At 52.4% G+C, this 20,636-nt stretch overlaps 1 protein-coding gene across 2 annotated transcripts in view; it reads right to left on the reverse strand.

The window, feature by feature from the left end:
• Positions 1 to 1,114: 1,114 nt before the first annotated feature.
• The window catches only part of AKAP1 (A-kinase anchoring protein 1), a 34,076-nt gene continuing 14,554 nt past the window's right edge, over positions 1,115 to 20,636 (reverse strand). For both annotated transcript variants that reach the window (XM_032871999.1, XM_032871998.1), the window contains exons 2-11: positions 13,472 to 15,083; positions 10,811 to 10,944; positions 9,099 to 9,225; positions 8,450 to 8,577; positions 6,464 to 6,641; positions 4,913 to 5,063; positions 4,413 to 4,480; positions 3,048 to 3,121; positions 2,760 to 2,822; positions 1,115 to 2,184 (exon numbers count right to left, since the gene is read on the reverse strand). In XM_032871999.1, the coding sequence (XP_032727890.1) occupies positions 2,110 to 2,184; positions 2,760 to 2,822; positions 3,048 to 3,121; positions 4,413 to 4,480; positions 4,913 to 5,063; positions 6,464 to 6,641; positions 8,450 to 8,577; positions 9,099 to 9,225; positions 10,811 to 10,944; positions 13,472 to 15,059 (2,586 nt within the window). In that variant the 5' untranslated portion in view covers positions 15,060 to 15,083 and the 3' untranslated portion in view covers positions 1,115 to 2,109. The remainder of the gene's footprint in view (positions 2,185 to 2,759; positions 2,823 to 3,047; positions 3,122 to 4,412; positions 4,481 to 4,912; positions 5,064 to 6,463; positions 6,642 to 8,449; positions 8,578 to 9,098; positions 9,226 to 10,810; positions 10,945 to 13,471; positions 15,084 to 20,636) is intronic.

Consider the following 20,636-nt stretch of genomic DNA (forward strand, 5'->3'; position numbering starts at 1 on the left):
GCTGTTCCACAGAACAGCATCTTATCTGGACTACCCTGACTTGGTTTTGGCTTGTCCTCTATCCTGTCCCCCACCAGGCACCAGATTCTATAGGTCCCTCTCAATAGCTCCCAAAGGCCAACTCTGAACACCAGGCTCTGCTACTCTCCCCACACAAGCTTGAGGGCACCCACATACCCTTGTCTGCTCCAGTGATACAGAGCTGTACAGAAAAAGCTTGGGTGTAACCCAAACTGGCCAATGTCACAGCCAATTACTGCTGGGACTTAGGATGACCTCCAGCTACAACTGCATGAGAGCTTGCCCAGGGCCAAGCTCTGTACAAGCAGGGGACACTCCATGATTTTGCTTCATTGCTTTGAGGTTGGTCCCATGAGCTGATCCTACAGATGAGAGAAACATGCTGTTAACCACTTGTTACCCATGGCCGGGGAGGGTAGTTGCAGCTCTGTGGGGCAGCCTCCACCTTCCAGAAACCCCTTTTGTGGGGGTGGGAGTGGGGAGCGCCAAGACACAAGCCAACGGGCCCAAGCCTGCGTTTGCCCTAAAGAGAGGCCATTAAATAAAAACTTCATTCTGGGGCGCCTGGGTGGCTCAGTCAGTCAAGCATCAGACCCTTGATTTCCATTCAGGTCATGATCTCAGGGTCGTGATATCAAGCCCCATGCTGGGCTCCGTGCTCAGGAGGGTGTCTACTTGATTCTCTCTCTCCCTCTTCCTCTGCCCCTCCCTCCTGTATGCACACACTCCCTGTAAAATAAATCCTTAAAAGATAAAACTTCATTCTGTTCTCCCCATGTAGGTGTAAATTGTTCCTACACCACAAGAGAGGACATAACTTCAAAGATCTCTTGAGACGACCCAAAGAATTATGGAAGCCAGTGCTTTAAACTCGGGCCTGGCTTTCTGAGACTCTCACTAGGGGAAGCCAGAGGAAGCATGGCTGCCACCTTGTGGGGTAAGGAGAGAGGGAAAAAAAAGGAAATTTCTGGCTAACTGGTCTTCCCAGCGCCCTGGGGCTCCTTTAGAGGGGCCCCTCCAGCCCACCACATTCACCACCACCTCCTCACTCCCCACCCCAACCCTCTCACCCTGGAAGAAAGGGACTCAAAGCTACAGTGCACACAGTTCAAGATTTATGTAAGTTACTTTCTTTTGTCGGCAAAATGCTGAAGCCAATCTAAAAAAAGAATCAAACACACCACGGGAAGGTAATTCAAATGAGTTGATTTTTTTTTTTTTTTAACAAATTTTTACAGGAAAAAAAAAAATCCCCGCTCACAATCTATCCCCTACAGTCACCCTGTCCAGTATGCAGGAAGCCACAGGAGGAAACCTGCATTGACAGCTGCTCTGCTCACAGATGATGTGGGGTGTGGAAAAAATCTCGAGTTCCCTTTGTTCTCCAGTGTATCTTATACAAAATATTACATTTTTTTAAACATATATTTACAGAGTTTGCACAAATAGAAAATGGTTACAAATTACAACCAGGCTTGGCAAGATAACGTTCCCCTCCACCACCGACCAAGGCAGGAGGTCTGACTGCTTCGTATTTACATATGCATTAAAAAGTCTGCCTTCCTAGAGACCTAGATGAAGTTTATAAAAACTGGTTAAATATCATAAATTCATTGACATAAGCTGTACAAATAATCAATACCAATTAGTGATTTCATGTCTTGCTCCCTGAAGAAAGATTTTGAAGGAAAAGAAACCCTCCCAGGCAACACATCCCTTGGCCCGTCTGCTGCGGTTGGTCTGGTTCTGAGTGAGGGGAGGAGGTGGGAAGGAAGAAGGGAACGGAGGTGGCAGAGGACAACCTGGTTGAGACCGTTTTACTCTCATTTTTTTCTTTTTTTTTAAAGGCTTGGAACCAGGCTAAACTGACTGGCTTGTTCAACACCATCCTATGGCTTTTGAAAGAACCCATGGTTCCTTCCTTGTCTCAGAGACAAGACTTCTCAACATGACTACAGTGTGGAGGGAAAAAAGACGACTTTCTGGGGAAGACAACGATTGTTATTCTGATGTAATGTCTTTGCCTCAGCGCCAAGCCCAATTTCAACAGTGCAAAAAGACTCCAGAAGCGTCTGTCAGGGACGGGGGTCAGAGGCTCGCGTAGTAGCTGTCTACCCATTGAGCAAGTCCTCGCTCCACCAGCGACCGGTTTATCAACACCGCCTGGAAAACAAAGTTCCCTTGAGAGCTCGGCCCACTGCACCTCCAGGCCAGCAGTCAAGACCAGCAAGGGTCCTCCCGCTCCAGGTCCCAGAAGACCACCGCAAGCTACGAGTACCAGAAGATTGGGGTGGGGGTGGGGGACAGGACTCTTCTAGGCTAACAGGGGTATTTACAGAACGTTCTGTTGGCGTGAGGGCAGGCTTCTCAGTACACTAGAGAAATCTAAGCATGAACACCACGAAATGGGGTGGGAAAACCCACTGGACACAGGGTCCAGAAAGATCCTAGGTCCCAGAAGGACCACTGACACTTTGTTGTGGGGCCTATTCTGTGCACTGGGGCATGTTTAGCAGCACCACCCTGCCTCTACCTACCAGACACCATTAGCATCGCCACCCCCAAATGAGGCAACCTAAAACATCTCCGGACATTGCTAAATGTCCCCAGGTGGGGGCAGTGGGGTCCACTGGTTAGTTACAACCTCTGATTAGCTCAAGAGGAGATAGTGACAGAATCAGCTCCAAATCCATCCATGACTGCTGGCCAATAAATTACAAGAAAAGCATAGAACTTACTTCATTTCCAACCACACTCCATAGCTGAATTAGAGGAAGGCCAGTCGGGCTGTAACTTGTCACCTAGAAACAGAACAGAAGAAAGCAAGCATATTACAAAGCTCCCCCACGCACCCCTCATTAAAGACTACTGACCAAACCAGGGCCCAAGCCACAAAGGAGAAAGGAATTCAAAGGTCAAAGAATCCAAGATCCTTGATAACAGAGGCTGTGGGAGGCACAGCACAAAAGCCAGCAGGAGGCTCCTCAGACAGACCCTGTCCAGCCTGCCTGCCCCCACACACACACCTGAGCCAGCAGCGCGGTATTTCCGGTCATCTCGCTCATGGCTGCATCTGCTTCAGGGGAAAAGTGGTCATCATCTTTAAAAGGAAAAAGAACAGCAGCATTTAGGTTTTCATGGAGGCAAAGCACCCTTGTCACTCACACAATTTCCAGGTGTTTCCAGAAGCCTCGGATGCTGCCAGGGCCCGGGGAACTTAGTCTGGAAGAGCCACCTGTGGCAGGAACAGAGGCCAAGCCTCCATGGGGCTCCAAGTGGATACACTCATGGGGGCCCCGCTACAGGCTACCTGCTGGGGGACAGGAGCAAATGAACGGAAACTCTGCCTTCAAGGGGAACAGCATCACTGCCACCATCTAATTTGGGTGCTGACCGGGACGAACCTTCCTCACGTGAGGCAGTGACACCTGGTGAAGGTGGGCCACAGAGCACAGCATGGGCAGCCCCCCACTGGTGGGCAGGGCACAGGGGCAGCACTCTCCATCTGCTTACGCAGCTACGCACAAGTGCACAGCCGAGGCAAGAGGCGGCAAGGATGGAGAGGCAGGTCAGGGAGGTCTGCGTAAGGCCTGATGGAGGAGGGACCCCTTGGCTGGGCCTGGACAGACCGCGGAGATGCGAACTGCACAAAAGCAAAAAAGGAAAACAGGAGGAGGCTGCCAGGACACCAGTGAGCCTGCAGGGCCCCCAGCACACTTCCTGTACATGGACCAGAACAGTAAGAGCAGAGCGGGGCACAGTCGGACTATCACCTACAAAAAAAAATTCCCCGTTGTCGGCCGCTGCAACTTGACCACCGTCCACATCCCAGTTCCTGGGTTTATGGGATTCCCTCGGCCTCCCTGAAGGACAGATACTATCCCATTTTCCAGAGGTTTTAAAAAACTAGCAAGGCTAACTTAACATGCCCCGGATCACTCTGTCAGTACCTTTCTGTCTGGGGACAGGGTCAGTCTAGGATACCACACAGGTGAGTGTCAGCACAGTCCCCACGGTGCCCGGGGGCTGAGGCCCAGCTGAGCAGTGCAACACGCCTCCACACATACCCCTTGACCACAGAGGCTGGACCCTAGGTCCCAACCATGTTCCACAAAGTGCCCGAGTTAGAAACCTCTCAAAGTTGGCGGCCTGGGTAAAGTCCGGAACAGTGGCCCTGAAAGGGTGGTTCATGGGCCAGCGGCACTGGCATCAACTGAGTACTGGCCAGAGAGGCACGTCCTCGGGCCTCGGCGCTGAACTATCAAATCAGAAACTCTGACAGAGGCACACGCTGTGTTAGCCTAAGTCCTCCGGGCACAAACGAAGGTTCTCAAAGAGAAAGACCTACTCTCAACCATGGTTCCCACCATGTCAGAGGCCCCATCTGTTACCTGACAAGGGCATCACGCTGTCCAGAAGGACCTCTGCTCCCTGGAATGGCAGAGTCACAAAGTCAGATCTAGAAAGGCAAGGAAGGAACAGTTTACGAACTTGAAGGATGATTCCATTTCAGGCCAATATTTACCTGGTGCTTTAACGCTGTGCCCCCACCAAACCCAAGATGAAGCCAAGCAGAGGCATACAGGACGGGCAGCAGGTCGCAGCTCCCAGCATGCCTGATTGCAGCCTGACCTCAGCAGGACTGCTGGCATCAAGTTCCCAGAGAGAAGCCTGCCCCACTTCTGTCCAAGGATACTCGGGGGACCTCTGCCACAAGACCAGCCCTTCTAGCAGAGGCGAGCAATGCAGCCTATCAGGCTCTGCCAAACCAGAATAGGCAGCCAAAAGAGTCAACCCATGTCCCAGGCTTGGTAGAACTAAGCCAGCTCTGCAGAAATCCCACACCCCCTGACACACACAGAGTGTGCATGTCTGAGGAGTGTGGACCCACCGGATCTGCCGGAGCACGTCCACTTTCACTCTCTTATAGCCACCGTAGTCCACGTAACGGATCTCCACTTCATTGCTTTCCTCATAGGAGGCCACCACTTGGGCTCGCCACCAGGCACCGTCCACGCCGGGGGCAGCGCAGATGACCGTTACTGCAGGTCAGGAAGAGAGCATGTGGGTACTCCTGGCATAGGGCAAGGCACCAAGGGTCACCCCAGTCGATGCTACCCACATCCTCATGCTACTTCTCAGAGGCCTGTGCTTCCATGGGGCCAGGAGTCTCCAAAGCTTCCCTGGAGCCTAAGACTGGCCAAGGGAAGGACCTGGACATGGGAAATCTGGCCTCCCATGTATGCCACCCAAAAAGCTCTCCAGACCAAAAAACAGTCTTCCAAACCCATTTATTCTGAAACTTACTAAAACCTGAGAGGGACAAGGATTGACCAGAAGGAGCCAATCTAAAACTCAGGGAATGAGATGTATATTTTTAAAGTCCCAGAAAAAAATCAAGAACCTCCGAGTACGGCAGATCTTGTCAACCTGGTATCTAGAGCCTGTTCTGGCCTGTGGCAACTCAGAAGTTGATCAGAAGAAGATCCCCAGGCTTAAGGCCCCCTCTTCTAGCCTTTGCTTCAGGAAGGCACCAAGAGCACAGCTGTCCCAGGCAGCCAAGGCCAGGGAACAAGTACACCAGCAGTCACCAACACCCCCATGGTAGCCGGGACAGGACAGATAGAACTCTGGGGTGAGGGCCTGTACACACAGCTGACCATACTATGTCCTCACTTTGACCCTTAAAGGGAACCCCTGGCACAGTCACCTTTTAAACCCCAGTTCAGTCTTTACTTGTGGATCAAAGTAACATTAAGAGACTCTGATGATTAAGTCCTTATTTCTGCTACAGGTATCTTCAAAGTTTTCCCTAAAGCCTTAAAACCATCAGGGTGCTCCAGGTTAGAAGCCCCTGCTACGGGTGGATGATGAGATGTTGGGACATTAGATTCCTGCCAACAAGGCAATAAGGAAAGAGTGACAAAGCACAGACCTAGGAGCACAACTGAGTTTAGATCCCCGTTCCTGCTCAGGGATCACCTGGGCCAGCTACCGGACTTGAGGGCCCGTTTTCTCATCTGTCACATGGAGGTGAGACACCCCACAGCAGGAGTCTATGGCTCGTCAAGGAGCTTCTTCGAGAACCATCATCTGGATCAGGCACTTTACATACAACACACATACAATCCAACCCCGACTCCTGAAACAAGTGGGCACCGCCCCACTCAACAGATAGATGGCAGAGCTGAGATCTGAGCTCATGTGTCAAAAATCTACTTTAACCCCATGGGACTCTGTCAGCCAGTGGGAAGACCATTTCCATTGGGACAGCTGGGAAACTCAGCCCAGAGTAACTCCACGCGGACGGCAAGAACTCAGGGATGCTGCTCCAATGAAGGATCTTGGGACAGCCTCCTCCTGGGTCAAAACCAAGGGCAGCACAGGCCACCCCCAAAAGCCTGAGCCCAGGGCTCCCCACTGACCCGCGGGCAGCACTTACCTTCCACGGGGGTGGGCAAGGTGGGGATCCCGGGCTGAGAGTAACACAGGCACATCTGCTGGTCCAGACTGCGCAGCGCATGGAAGGTAGGGTGCGTGTGCTGCTGCACGAACAAGTGCCCGGCGTTGACCTGGTTGACCACGATCACTTCCACAGTGACACCGTCAGGCAGCATGAGCTGTCAGGAATGGGAGGGGCAGCAGGCACTGCAGTAATCCTTCTCTTCTCATGTCTGGCATAAGCCCTGAGGCCTCCAGGCAAGCCTCTAAGCTGGCATAGCTTTGGAAACGCATGGTAGCCCAAAGCAATATGGCACCCAAATGGAGGAAGCCCAAGAAAACGACCTCAGCCATGCAAAGTGTGGCACCTGCGGCCCTTATCCTGCAATGCCAAGAATCACCTCTAGAGGAGGCCTTGTCGCAAGGCAGGGAGGAGCCAGCTGTGGATGCCCTGTAGGGGCCTGGGCAAAGGCCTCTCTGGAGGGCAAGGAATGAGGGGCCATGGAGAAAAAGGCACCAGAGAGTAAGAGGTAGGCAGGCCCCAGGTCCACAGCCAGCAACCTGGGCCCTGGAGCTGACCCCAGGAGCTCCAAGTCCCACAGGGTCCCTCTACTCTGCTTTCCTGCCAGCAAGAAACCAACAGTCTGAGTCATCCTGTCTCCTCCTTTCTGCCCTCCACAGACAACCTCCCAGCTCATCCCCACTCTGGGATGTGGAATGTGGGTTGCTCCGTGGTCAGGTCCCACATTAAGACCCTAGCAGAGGCCAAGACTGCTCTCAAAATGACGTGTCCCTAGACACTAGTTTTCCTGATGCCAAGTTACAGGCAACAACTAGGTGCCCTCAACAGGAGGATGTAGAGGCCACCTTCCAGTCAGGTGGCCAGGTCTCTGACTAAGAGTCCTGACCTCCCTCCTTCCCCCATGCAGCTAGTTGAAAGGCACCTGCGACCTCCTCTCCAGTTCCACCAAGCCACACAGAGAACCAGGGAAGGAAGCCATCTACCTGCTCAATTATTTACAATTAAAGAGCATGGCTGGTCCAAGCCTGCTGGGGAGAAAATGCTAGGATTCAGAAGTAAAGCATGGAGTGGGCTTCAGCCTACTCCCCAATATCCAGAGGAAAGTAACAGGACACCCACCCCTCCCCCAACAGCACAAACTCTTTGGAGGGGGCAAGATACAGAACCAAGAAGTCAACCCTCCCAAACCAACCCCAGGGAGACAGTTCTCCGGAAGCAGCACATCCAGCCCATGTGTGAAGTGCTGTCATCATATCTGTCCTACAGAGCCCTACAATTCTTCTCCCGGGGAGAGGCGGCTCAAGCAGAGCTGTGGGCATGCTGCAGGATCCTGAGGGACAGGCCCCAGAAAGCCCACAGACCCCAGCACACAGGGGCCTCAACATGTTAGCTTTCCCTCCGAAGAGCCACCTGGCTGGCTGCCTGGGGCCGGGTGGGGAGAATTTCTTCTCCTTTATAGTCCAGGTACCTCCTGTGAGAAGGAAGGGGAAGGGATTCCTTCACCAGGGCCACCACTAGACTAGAACTAGGAGCAATGAACACAAGGACCCACTCCAAGCCCATCCAAACACACAAGGGTGGGTCCCACCCAGGCCTCCGAGGTGTTAGGCTGGGACTCTGAACACATCACCAAGCCAGTCTGGTGCACCCAGTCTCCTGTATAGACTATACTCCTTTCTAGGCAAATGCCTTGAAGACACAAAAGGTGCCAGGGCGGGAGAGCCCAAGAACGGTCCTTCCAAGTGGGGACAGAGACACATCTGGCTTTGAACCAGCACTTCGGCCCCAAAGCCCAGCCACAGAGAGCACAGGCTAGAAGCAGAACCAAACTGACCAGAGGCCAGCGGTGAGAGGTCACAGGCATCAATGAACTCTGGCCTTCTCGGCCCAGTGTTGGGAGTTTCTTATCTGAGGCAGGTTGGAGTGAAAGGGAGACAAGAAGGTCTGGTCTGGGCGCATGCTCACCCAGGAAGTCATTGGAAGAGAAGGCAGTGCCAGTGACGGCAGTGGAGGAGCGTAGATATTGGTGAGGTTCAGTTCTTTGAACTTCTTCCCAATTAAGTTCAGCGCCTTGTCTACATGATGCTGAGAACCTGAACGGGGGCAGAGGCGGGAGAGTCATAGTGGGTGTGATGAACAGCAAACCAAACTCACGTACATATCCCACCCCACAGTTTTCCTAGAGTTAAGGTGTAACTTGGCATCTTTAAAGGTGCCGAAAAGCCAAGTTTCACCTTAAGAAGAAAGGCATCTAATGAGGCTTGAAACCCACTGACCTTTCAAATGGTACCTCTCTGGTGCCGTGTCCATGCTCTGAACGCAACAGAAGGCTAGCTGATGGGAAAGGCCATAAGCCCGGGCCACCCCACCTGCCCATCTGAGTGCTCACACCTCTCCCGGCCAGAAGATCTGGGGGAGGGAGCCGAGGCTCCTTCAGGTAGCTGAACTGGAGAGGAAGGCTGAAGAAGACCCCTCTACCCCAGGCTCCCTTCACCTGGGAATAAGCAGGGTTTTCTATTCAGAGATGTGGATTTCAAAAAGGGGAATAACTGGGACTCAAATGCTTTACATTTCAGGCAAGACAATGAAACCCAGGCCAGCAGCTGCCACTGACCTTCTATGTGGCAAATCTGGATGTTCTGGGTGTAAGGCAGGGTTGAGATGTAGATCTTGGCACCAGACGTTTGCTTCAGAAAACTCACATACCGCCCCTGCTTGCCAATTAGCCGACCAACTAAGTGCTGAGAGAGAGAGACACACAATTGGGGGTGTTAATGGGAAATCAATTCCCTACGTTCCCAAAGACTACCTTTGTTTTATACAAGGTCAAGCTCAAACATCTCATTAACTATGAACATGCCAGCACTCCTCTGCCACTGTTCTGAGCGCTTAGCTCTGAAACAGATACCTTTATCACCACTCCACAGATGAGGTTAACGAGCTCAAGGAGACTAAGTAACTCTCCCAACGTGACACAGCTACCAAGTGCTGAACTACACAGTCTAGCTCCCAGACTCAGCAGTTCCCCTCTCTTCCCCGACAACTTGGCCCACATCCAGAGAACTGCAAAGCCAGCATCTTCTCCTCCCAAATCTACACTAGGAGAGGTTTTACCAGCACAAGGGTGGGTTTACGACTTCTCCGACCTCTTCAAGTCTATCCGCGCTCGAAGATAAGGAGGCTCCATTTGAAAATAAAAGTTGAAGAAAGAACCTCTGGGCTTCTGCTGCCCACTGATAGCGGCCCGGGGCCTCCAGAGCACGAGGCTTACCAAAGTGCCTGGCGTGCCAAGAGCTCAAGGCAGACAGAAGCAGCCCAACTTAGCCATGATGTAAGTAAGACAAGCTCTGAGACAATCCCAAATGACCCCACCCCAGCAGAGCTACCAGGGACACAGCTGCTTGGTACACAGAGCTGCCTGCCCATGCCCTTTGTAGAGGGCATGATGGCTCTCGGGGTCACAGGGGGAGAAAACACCAAGGGAGCCAGCACTCCGGGGTCAAAGCAGCCTGCCTAACCCAGGGTTCAAACCAAGCCAAGTCTCCACGGCAGCAGGGAGCTAGTGCCCAGGAGAATTCAGTTGGCCAATTATTTCTGAGCCCCGGTGATAAACATCAAGATCAAGCCAATAAAATTGTTAAGTTAGAACAGCAAGAAGCTCGAAACTACCTCAGTACCCTGGATTTGAGGACTGGCGAAGTAAACTGACATTCATACAATGAATAATGCAGTTAAAATCATATTTTCAAAGAATAACACAGGAAAATGAAATTGTTAAATATTTAAAAGCATTAATTAGAGCACCATCATCTCAGTTTTGTTTAAAAACCACAGGGTGCAAGACGAGAAGGAAACACACGTCTTCACAGTCACTCCCGGGGGTTAGATTAGAGCAGCTTGTTATTTTCTTCCTACATGCCTATACTTTTCAAGCTCTCTTAAATATGGATTTATGCTGTGCTCAATTATCAAAAATACTTTGCGTTGGGGAGCTCTGAGCAGGCACAGCGAAGGGACTCTGGGCTGGCCCACGTCCTCAGTCTGGTTTTTAGTAGCATCTCCAAACAGATCGGAGCTCCAGCAAACCCAAGGAAGCCCAGGGGAAGAGTGAGTAGCCTGTGAGTTTTAATGGAGATGAGAACAGGTCCCTCCTGAAGGCAGCTGCGGGAACTTCACATCACAGGAAGCTCTCAGGCCCTCGCAGAATGTGGGCCTCCTTTTCCCTCCAGCCCCTGGCTCACTCGGGGGCTGCTTTGGGTTTACTGTCCCTCCACACTCAGCCCGATGACCCTGGGCCTGAGGCACCATGGACCTTGCAGCCCTTACCTTGGGCACCTCGATCTCCCAGATGATGAGGTCCACCTTCTTAGGACTGGAGCCCACTTGGGCGTTCTGGAAACTGTCAGTCTTCCTGGGCCCACAGCAGCCATCCACTGAGTCCATGCTGTTCCCGTCTGAGCCTGCAGGGGAGGAAGCAGCATGCACAGACATACAGACGCCAGCTAAGAGCAGTCAGTAACACAGAACTTTCAAATCCACATTCCCAGGAGGCCCCTGCCCCACACCCCCTCCTCAAGCTTGGCAGGTGACTGTCAACCCGAAGTCTAGAAGGCTTATTAGAACAACCCCAATGAAAGGAGGACTGGGGGTGTAGATACACCTAATTTTAGCCTGTCACTCACAGCCCCACTTGCTGAACTGGCAGCCACACCCAGCCACAGCTGCCAGAGCAGAGACAAGTGGTGAGCTGGGAAGGGGGGGGGGTCCATAGGGTGGTGGAGCAGGCCAACAGGTCCACATGGTCCCCCGAGCCAGCTATCAGGGCTGGCCTCCACAGAGACCAACCAGTCACAACGAGCCCACGCCCTTCAACTGCGCCAGCCCCTCGGACCAGGGGACTCTAGTCCCCCCCGGCCCCCAGCCTGGGCTCATGGGCTGTGAACTTCAGTCAAGCAGAGCTAGAAGAGTACTTCCTTGATGGCTCTTCTAAGGGCCCCATTCTTATCCTGCCCTGGAGCCCTACTGGGAGTAAATGAAGGAAGGAGGCCCCCCTCTTCCTCTGTGGAGGCCTGACTTATACACTTCTGCATACTCTTCAGGGCTCATGGCGGGTCTTTACCCCCAAGTCAAAAGACTCAAGTTCATGCCCCAGACGACAGGGCAGGAAGCAGGACCCTGGGCATTGATGTGGTCTGCTGCACTCCTGTTCAAGAGTGTGCCCGAGGGGCTATCCCGGAAAAACACAGGTACAGACCAGCTCAAGAGGAAGGATTCTGGCTTAAACATGGGACACTTAACTGCCAGAAATAGATTGCTCCTGAGATTCTACTAATTAGGTTATTATCCACATGGTTTCTCCAAACTCTGGACATAATCCTTTGCCAAGCAACACATGTTGTCTGGATGCAGAATAAGACTTAAAAGAGATTCTGTCCCCAGCTAAGGATGAGTCACCTTCGAAATGGCCTTGTCCCTCAACATCAGGGGCCCCTGCCTCCCCTGGATAGAACAGGACTGGCCGATATGGGTCACCCCAGGGATACCCAGAAGTGGCTCAGACTCCAGCAGTCTGCGCTCACAGGCCAGCCTCCTCAGTCGGCAGTCCCCGGGCCCCTAGGTTCCAACTTCCTCACCCATAGGCAGGGCTATGCGCGCTCGGGTGCAGATGCCAGGGAGGCGGGAGCCTGTGCTTTGCACGAGTGCCGAGTGATTGGCACTGGCAGCCCCTGTCTGTGGTCCCTGTACCTCCCGGCCACCAGCCTGCTCTCCCGAGAGGCCTCAACTCCAGGCCCTCGCCACACCTGAGCAGCTGCTATGCTGCATCTGCCGGTGGCAGGACATGACTAAGGGGCTTAACTCAGCAGAGGGCCAGCGGATAAAGGGAAACTCCATTCTTAGAAAAATTTTTGTTTACTCATGTTAAGATCTTTAAACAACATTTTAACATCCCTGAAATCTGGATGCATCTTCGAGTCTCTGGCCTTCTATGATCATGATCACAATGATGAGTTTTCTTTCATTTAGAGGTAGAGGAATCAGTGGTGTCTTAATTCAACAGCCGTCTCAGAGATGACAAAACACGGCGTGGGGTACACACCAGATGTGGCTGGAAGGAGTCAAATTCCCACAAAAGACTCCCAACCCTCCTTGAGCGGAGGTGGTAGGGAGTAGCTCCGGGATAAGCAAGGCAGAGACCCCCACGGGGAATTCATGGCCCCTTTACAGGAGATAACTGGAAATACCCCAGGGTGGCTTCGAAACCAGGGTCAGGAGCTGCTGACCTGTATGTGAGCGGTCTGAACTGCCTACGTTGGGGCCAGCACTCGAAACCCCAGTGGACACTCGTGACCAAAGCGCCCCTCTTTCCCGGGGACGGAACTGCAGCTGCACAGAAAGTAAATGGCGGAGGCTCTCTGCGGAGGAATAGTGGCGACAACAAGGCAGGAGAGCGAGAGCCTCCCTCAAGTGTCAAGGCTGTGGCCGCTCTCTGGGCACTTACCCGGTAAGAGCTTCTGGAGAAGGAAGGCAGGTGAAGACATGGGAACAAGCACATGATTAAAAGGAAATAAACCATTGGAAAAAAGTTCACACCCATTCTTGGCACTTGGGAATTAAAGCTAAGGAGGCCTCTCCGTTATAAAAACCTTTAAGAGGTTAGGGTTGAGAGAGGAAGAGGCAGGGGGAGGTTAACCACCAAACCCAACATGGAGCTGGCTCCTTCGGGAGGACTGAGGATGGTCCCCGGCTGCTGAACCAAGTTACAGCTCCTGTGGCTTTGGGGGGTTCGGGAGAGCCTAACTTCTCAGCTACCCACCAGTGCTACGCTGGGCCCCGACTTTCTGCAGGCCCACGGGGACACGGAGTTGAAGAGCATTACTACTGCACAAGTAGCAGAGGGACAGGCAGACTGGCAGCCTTTGCCTACGAACAAAGGAGAACCGCCCCCCACTCCTTCCTCTAAGAGAGGACCATCCAAGACCCTCCTACCTCCCGAATGATCTGCTTCTGCATCCACGGTCCATCCATCCTCATTCCCCAAGTCCGAGAGCTCCCCTTTCAGCACCCCATTGCTGAAGGGCACAGTACTTTCTGGCAGCGGCGGGGAGACGGCCTTGCTCCTGGGGCTTGAGTTGGTGTCTGTACATGAGTCTTCAAGCCCTGAAGTGCTGGTGGAATCCGAGCACTGCTCCGAGGCCACTGAAGGGACATCCTGGCCACTCTCAGAAGTGCAGGGGACGCAGAGGACACATCCGGCATTTTGCACCAGGACACTGGCTTCATCAGGTGACTCTCCCTGGGGGACGGCTGGCAGAGGGCAGGGGGCCAGGGAGATGTGGTGTGCGGAGTTCTTTGGCTTCCTGTCCTTGGTGGGACTGGACAAAGGGCTGCTCAGGCAGCTCTTGTAGGTCTTTGGTGGTGGCAGGTCCTCTGCGGGCAGGCCTGGCGAGGGGAGGGCGGCGTCTGCGCCAGAGGCTGCCTCTGGCTCCACGGTGGCAGGAGCGGGCTCCCCGGCATCTTGCCCGGGGGAAGGTTTCTGGCAGACTGGCCCAGAGCTCTCTTCCTTCTGCCCTTGGAGCTGACCAGCTGAAGCCTGATACACCCGATCTGCAATCCTGCCCACGGTGGTGGCCAGCACCTCTTCAGTTGCCTCCAAGATCACTCTGGAGATGATCTGGTAGGCAGCCTGTTCGATCTTCTCATTTTGCTCCACGGCCTCCTCCTTGCCCGGCCCCCTGGCACCATCTGCGTCACAGGCTCGGTCGCCAACCCAGGGTGCCCGCAGCTCGTCATCCTCCATCAGCTCTGAGTGAGCCGACTCGATAAGGCTGCTCAACAGCTTCCCCACAGCATCCTCCTCCGTCTGTGGCGGTCCGTCCTGCCTCTTCTCCCCCGGACTGGGCACCTTGCGGATCTCCGAGTCGGAGTCATGCTCCTGGTACAACACACCCTCCTCAGGCAGGCTTTCTCCAGACACTGCGTCCCCAGTGCCTTCAGACCCACCCGTCTCTCTTGGTTTCTCTTGGGGGGCTGCAGCCTGGCCCTGCCAGCCCCGCCCTCCCATCGCACTGAACAGCGCCTCTTGCTTGCACACCTCAGCCGCCAAGTGGGGGAAAGGAACACTCTTTGGAGTTGGGAGGGGACACTCTGGAGGAACGGACCCGGCTTCGTCACCCGTCAGGGCTAGTTCCACCTTTGCACTGTCATCTCTGCGCGTTCCTGGTCGCAATCTTGTATCTGTGGTGTTAGGAAGGCTGCCAGAGGACTCGGACCGCCGACAGGATGCATGTGGCCGCAGCAAGGCTGGGGGCTCCGAGGGAGGCTTGCTCACAGCGGATGGCTCCCTTTCCACTGGGGCTCCGATGCTGGGGGGCGGGGACACTACTCCAGGACAGGGGTCCTCCCGGGCGAGTGGCTCTTTGATGGCACGGCCAGCCCTCCGCTCCACAGCGCCGGCCTCCACCTGTCTGTCCTGGCTGCTGACGTGCTTTTTACGAGAGAAAAACCACCACCAGCCGAGGACTGCCAGCATTCCAGGCAATGCCAAGGGGAAAAGTGAACGGAACTGGATGGCCATCCTGGAGGCCTGAAGAAATTATACCTGGAGAGGAGGAAAAGAGAGAGAGATGCTATAAGAGCCAAGCAGGGGGATCCTGATGCCACTACACAAGCAAGACAACCAGCTGCTCTCTCTCCCTTTCCTGCCCCTGTAAGGGGCTTCCCTCCCCCTGCCCAAATCCACAGCACTGTCCACCTGAGGCAGGTGGGCAGGGAGACAAGCCCCCTTCTGCTCCCTCATCCACGCACACTCCCTTCAAACAAGATGAGCCTTCTCTTGGACCCAAATCCCTTCCTTCATCACTTCTCATTGCCAAATTCCATGTTCCCCCAAGGGGATAGCATGTTTAGTGTTTTAGTTCTCTGAACTCCCAGAGCACTTATCTACTCAGATGACACTGGAGGGTTTTTTTGTTTGTTTGTTTTCTTGTTTTGTTCTGGATTTTTTTTTGAAAGAGAAAGAGAGGACATGGGAGAGAGAATCTCAGACTCCCTGCTGAATGCAGGGCCTGACGGGATCCACTGATCTCACAACCCTGAGAATTTATGACTTGAGCCATAATCAAGTCAGATGCTTAACTGACTGAACCACCCAGGCACCCTGACACTGGAGTATTTTTAAAGACCCGTGAAACTACATGTATCTATGTCCTTCACATCGCCCACAAAATCATCAATGAAACAGTTATGCAGCAAGAAAGCCCTGGGACCAAGGATGAGTATGATTTCGAAGGGAAGAGGGGGAGGCTCCAGGGGGACGGACCAGCAAAACAGACAGTGGCATGGAGGTACAGTCATGCTTGAAGAATCAAGCTGTTTGGTGGACTCAGTGAGGGTTCTGGGGCCTCACTGTGGAGTCTGGACTTTAGCCTGTAGGCAACAGAGAACCCTCGGAGGTCTGCAAGGCACACACACCAATCTGTGTTCCCAGGTGATCCTGGGAGTAGAAGAAACAGGATACCAAGCAACAGGAACCTGGACACCAAAGTCAACTGGATCTGGGCGAGGAGAAGGCAATAGACACATAAAGGAGATAGGAACCTCAGTTTTCTTCCTCATAAGATGGGGTCACAGCTCATAAAGCATGGCTGGTACAAGGATTAGTTGAGATATGTATTAAGTGCTATGCAAAGCTGGGTTTGCTCTCTTTAGAGGTTTGTGACAGACTTATTTTAGAATGCTTATAATTCAGTACCTCCCATGCCAGTAAATTTTATTCTGTCTGCAAAAATCACGAGCCTTCTTAAAACCAAAAATCCTCCACTGATATTGCAAATTATACCTTAATTTGGATTTGTGCTTTATTGTGCTTAATTTGGATTTATGCCTCCACTGGGAACCACTGCTCTAGGACTCTGCTTCTTAAAGGGTGGTCTATGGACCAGAAGCACTGAGCATCACCTGGAAACCTGCTAGAAACAGAGCCCCAGCCCAGACCTACTAAATCACAAGATGCATTTTAATAAGACCCCCAAGGGATTCACAAACACATTACAGTTAGTGAAGAACACAGGAACCATGTTCTGCCCCAAAGTGAGGGGGCGGGGAAAGCCATAAACCTTCTTGTTAATATCTGAAAGTGAATCTTTGGGACTGCAAAATATCAAGCAGAGCTAAGCAGTGGCCAGGCTCCCAAGATCCTATCAATCCCTCCAGGCAGAAAGTTCAACGACACTCCTCACAACTTTAGATTCCAACAAAGAACCCCATTAGGTGTTCTCCCTTGTATCACTTAATCCTCAACCACCTGGTCTGGAATGTATTGCCATCATCAAGGTCAAAACAGCTCAGGGTCAGCAGGGCACCTGGGTGGCTTGATCGGTTAAGTGTTCCACTCAATCTTGGCTCAGGTCTCAATTCAGGGCCCTGAGCTCAAGCTTTGAGTTGGGCTCCATGTTGGGCGTGAAGCCTTCTTAATTAAAGAAAGAAAAAGCTCAAGCAGGGCATGTGGCTGGCTCAGTCAGTGGTGCATGCGACTCTTGACCTTGGAGTCATGAGTTAGAGCCCCATGTTGGACATAGTTATTACTTAAATAAATACTTCAAAAATAAAAAAGCTCGGGGTGCCTGGGTGGCTCAGTGGGTTAAAGCCTCTGCCTGTGGCTCAGGTCATGATCCCAGGGTCCTGGGATTGAGCCCCACATCGGGCTCTCTGCTCAGCAGGGAGCCTGCTTCCTCCTCTCTCCCTCTGCCTGCCTGTCTGCCTACTTGAGATCTGTCTATCAAATAAATAAAATCTTTAAAAATAAATAAATAAATAAATAAAAAAGCTCAAGGTCATATAGTCAAGGATTGGAAGTTGGGTTCTATTCCCCGTCAAGTCTGGAACACACTGTGTCTGAGGAAATGAGGCAGCATACGGAACAAGGAAAGGGGGAGTTCACATTGCTCTTAAAACGTTATAACTATGACCTAAAAACCTCACACCTGCCATCTTCTCTTAAAAAAAAAAAAAAGTTCTAGGGGTGCCTGGGTGGCTCCGTTGGTTAAAGCCTCTGCCTTTGGCTCAGGTCATGTCCCAGGGTCCTGGGATCGAGTCCTGTATCAGGCTCTCTGCTCAGCAGGGAGCCTGCTTCCCTTCCTCTTTCTCTGCCGCCGCTCTGCCTACTTGTGATCTCTCTGTCAAATAAATAAATAAAAATCTTTAAAAAAAAAAAAAAAGAGAAAAAAATTCTGCATAGGCAAAGGCCTATATAAAAGTTCACTGGGGCATCATTTGAAACAAAGTTCTAGAGACTCACTGCTAAATATACTGCAGAATCCACGGACATACCAGTGATAGAGAAGTAGGCTGATCTCCCATACAGATGTAGAAAAACTGCCATGACACCAAAAATAAAAGCTGCAGACCACCATCCATGGAATGTCTACATCCGCATAATCCTACTGAAAAACCGGGAGGGATACATGCCAAGCCTTCCAATTGTAGGAGAGGAGATGGTTTTGCACACGGATCCTGTATCCTATAAACTTACCGACCTCATTTATTAGTTCCAGTAGTTTTTTTCTTATCTGCTAACCTAAGATAAAAATCTCTTCCTTTTGGGGAGAGAGATTTAAACTGCTCTCTCTCAGCAGTTCTCCAACTCAGTGGCACCTTATCATCACTTGGGAAGCTTTTAAAACCTCAAGGCCAAGGTGGCACCGAAATCAGTTAAATCACAATCTCTGAGAGTGAGACCAAGGTACCAGGTTTTTTGGTTTGTTTGGCTGGGGGTGGGTGTTGTTTAATATTTTTCTATTTTTAAGTAATCTCTATACCCAACATTGGGCTTGAACTCACAACCCCAAGACCAACAGTTGCTCGTGCCACTGAGCGAGCCAGCCAGGTGCCCCCAACCCAGGTGATTCCAATGTACACTCAAGTTAGAGAATCACTTTCCCGAACAAAGTGCACAGCCTCGAAGAGGCGGTAGATGACATTAGAGTATTTTCTTTGCAGTCAAGGTCTTCCACACAAAAATAAAATCTGAGAAGGAACAGAGAGGCTTTGGGGGAAGGGTGTGCTCAGGATAAAGCAGTATGACTGTGATGTGGCCTACTGTCAGATCAGTCCCACCCAACAGGTGACAGGCAACAGGAAAAGTGTGGCTAGGATCTCAACCTGTGTTCTCCTCTTGCCAATTTAGATTCTGATTCCTTACTAACTAGTCAATCTCATTTCAGCAGGATTTATAGTTCTGATTCCCATGGTCTTCTACCAATTCTCTGATCTGAAGAACAAAATTCCATGGAAGGGGTAGAGAGGAAGATAAAGAATCCTAGGTAGAACAACCTATAGAGGGCAGTCTCCTGTTTTAACAAAGGCACAAGGCCAAACTCAAATTGAGGTGTGCAAGGAGGGAGTTGCTACCCAAGATACAAACTGCCTCTCGAAACAGCTGGGAGAAGTCCCCACCCTTTGGTACTAGAAGTTGATCCTAAGGACCCAGCAGTTGACCCCGGTTCACCTCTGGAGATCCCAGGAATGGGCTATAAATCAGAAGCCCACACTCGAGCATACTCTCCCAGCCTGGCTTTGGTCCTACACCCTAGTTGATCCACACTACAACGTAGCCCCTTACCTGCCCCCGACCCAGGTCACTGTTCCCCAGCCCCACTTCATCCCTTTTTCTCCCAGACCAGGTTCACATTGAGCACAGGACCAGTCACCTGGGGACACAACACCGCCCTGTAGTTTGGCAGGAGACCCTCACCACACACCCACCTAACCCTCCCCACCCTGGCCCACTAGTATCCCAGAGATGGAGGCTCTGAGCCCCCAAACCCACCCTCCACAGCTTTCTGCAGACAGTCAGCTGCAGCTATGTGGCTAATTACAGCTCAGGAAACCATTTCGGCACCATTTCCAAGCCAGATGCCTCCTGCTGTTGTGGCATGAGGCCCCTGAGGTTCAACACTGGTACCCTGAGGCGGCATCACCCAACCCCAACCCAAAGAATAATGAATGCCCCACCCGGATCCCCAGTGCCCACCACTCTGCCCTCGGACTAGAGCTGGAGAGCCAGGAGACAGGACCCCTGCTCCTCCATGGACCTCTGGGGACAGGAACTACCCAACTGAAGTGCTCCTGCAACTTGAGGAAAGAGGTAGGAGATCCCCAGGCAGGAGAAGGCAGGCTTTGTTTTTTTCCTTGCTACCTGGGGACTGTGGTTAGACCTACCAGTCATCTCCACCAGGAACAGGGCCAAGAGCCTAGAGGATGAGCAGCCGGCCAGTCCAAAGGAGCCTTGCCGGAACTCACTGGAGGCACTGCTGCCCAGAGGCGCCACTTGGGAGCACCTGGTGACTGAAGCCCCCACTTCCCCCAGTCCTGAGAAGTCCCTCCCTTCCTCAGCCCTTCACTTCCAAGACTCCTACTGGAGCCAATCTCACCTCAGTCAAACGGATTTTTTGTGAATCCGTACAGTGCCATTTTCCCTGCTTTACATGGTCTGATAGGCCTGGACAGGTGCTGAAGAGGCCCCAGCCCTTCCTGAATTCTCAGACACAGCCGCCTTCACCCTTGCATACACACGCAGGCCCACGTGCACAGGTGTGCACGCTTCAGCCTACCTGCCTTCTCTGGGAACAGATTCTCGAGTTACTCTCTTTGCCCCGGTTTTTGGATTTTTGTTTTCTGTAAAAAGCCCAAACTTCAAGATATAAGTGGCATTTAACACCATTGGTCTACAAGCCTTCACACTCACAGCTAACTGAAGGCACCACCTCCCCCAGGGACTCCCCCTCCCGAGGCCCCAGACACTCTGACAAGCCAGAGAAAAGCCTTGCAGAAGGATGCAGAGCCCTGCCTGAGGGCTGGCAGGGAGGAGCCGCATCTGTTTTGAATCTGTTGGGATTAAATAGCTACCTGCTTATTTTTAGCAGGTCCGTTTGCCCGGGGATGGAAGCATGCTGGCTGCCTGCCCAGCGGTCACACAGAGCCCAAGGCAGGCACGTGCTGTGGCCCTACAAAGCCCTAGGTTCACCTGCTCTGTCTGGGTTCTAAAAGGATTCCTTTCCTTCCTCCCAGAGGAACCTGCGGCTTCTCAGAAAAGCTTACTCTGGAGAAGTAATGGCCTCACTCCCAGCACCGATGACCAACCCAGTTACTGCAG

This window comes from Lontra canadensis, unplaced genomic scaffold (assembly GCF_010015895.1).
Source record: "Lontra canadensis isolate GAN:19392208 unplaced genomic scaffold, GSC_riverotter_1.0 scaffold43, whole genome shotgun sequence".
Classification (NCBI taxonomy): Eukaryota; Metazoa; Chordata; class Mammalia; order Carnivora; family Mustelidae; genus Lontra; species Lontra canadensis.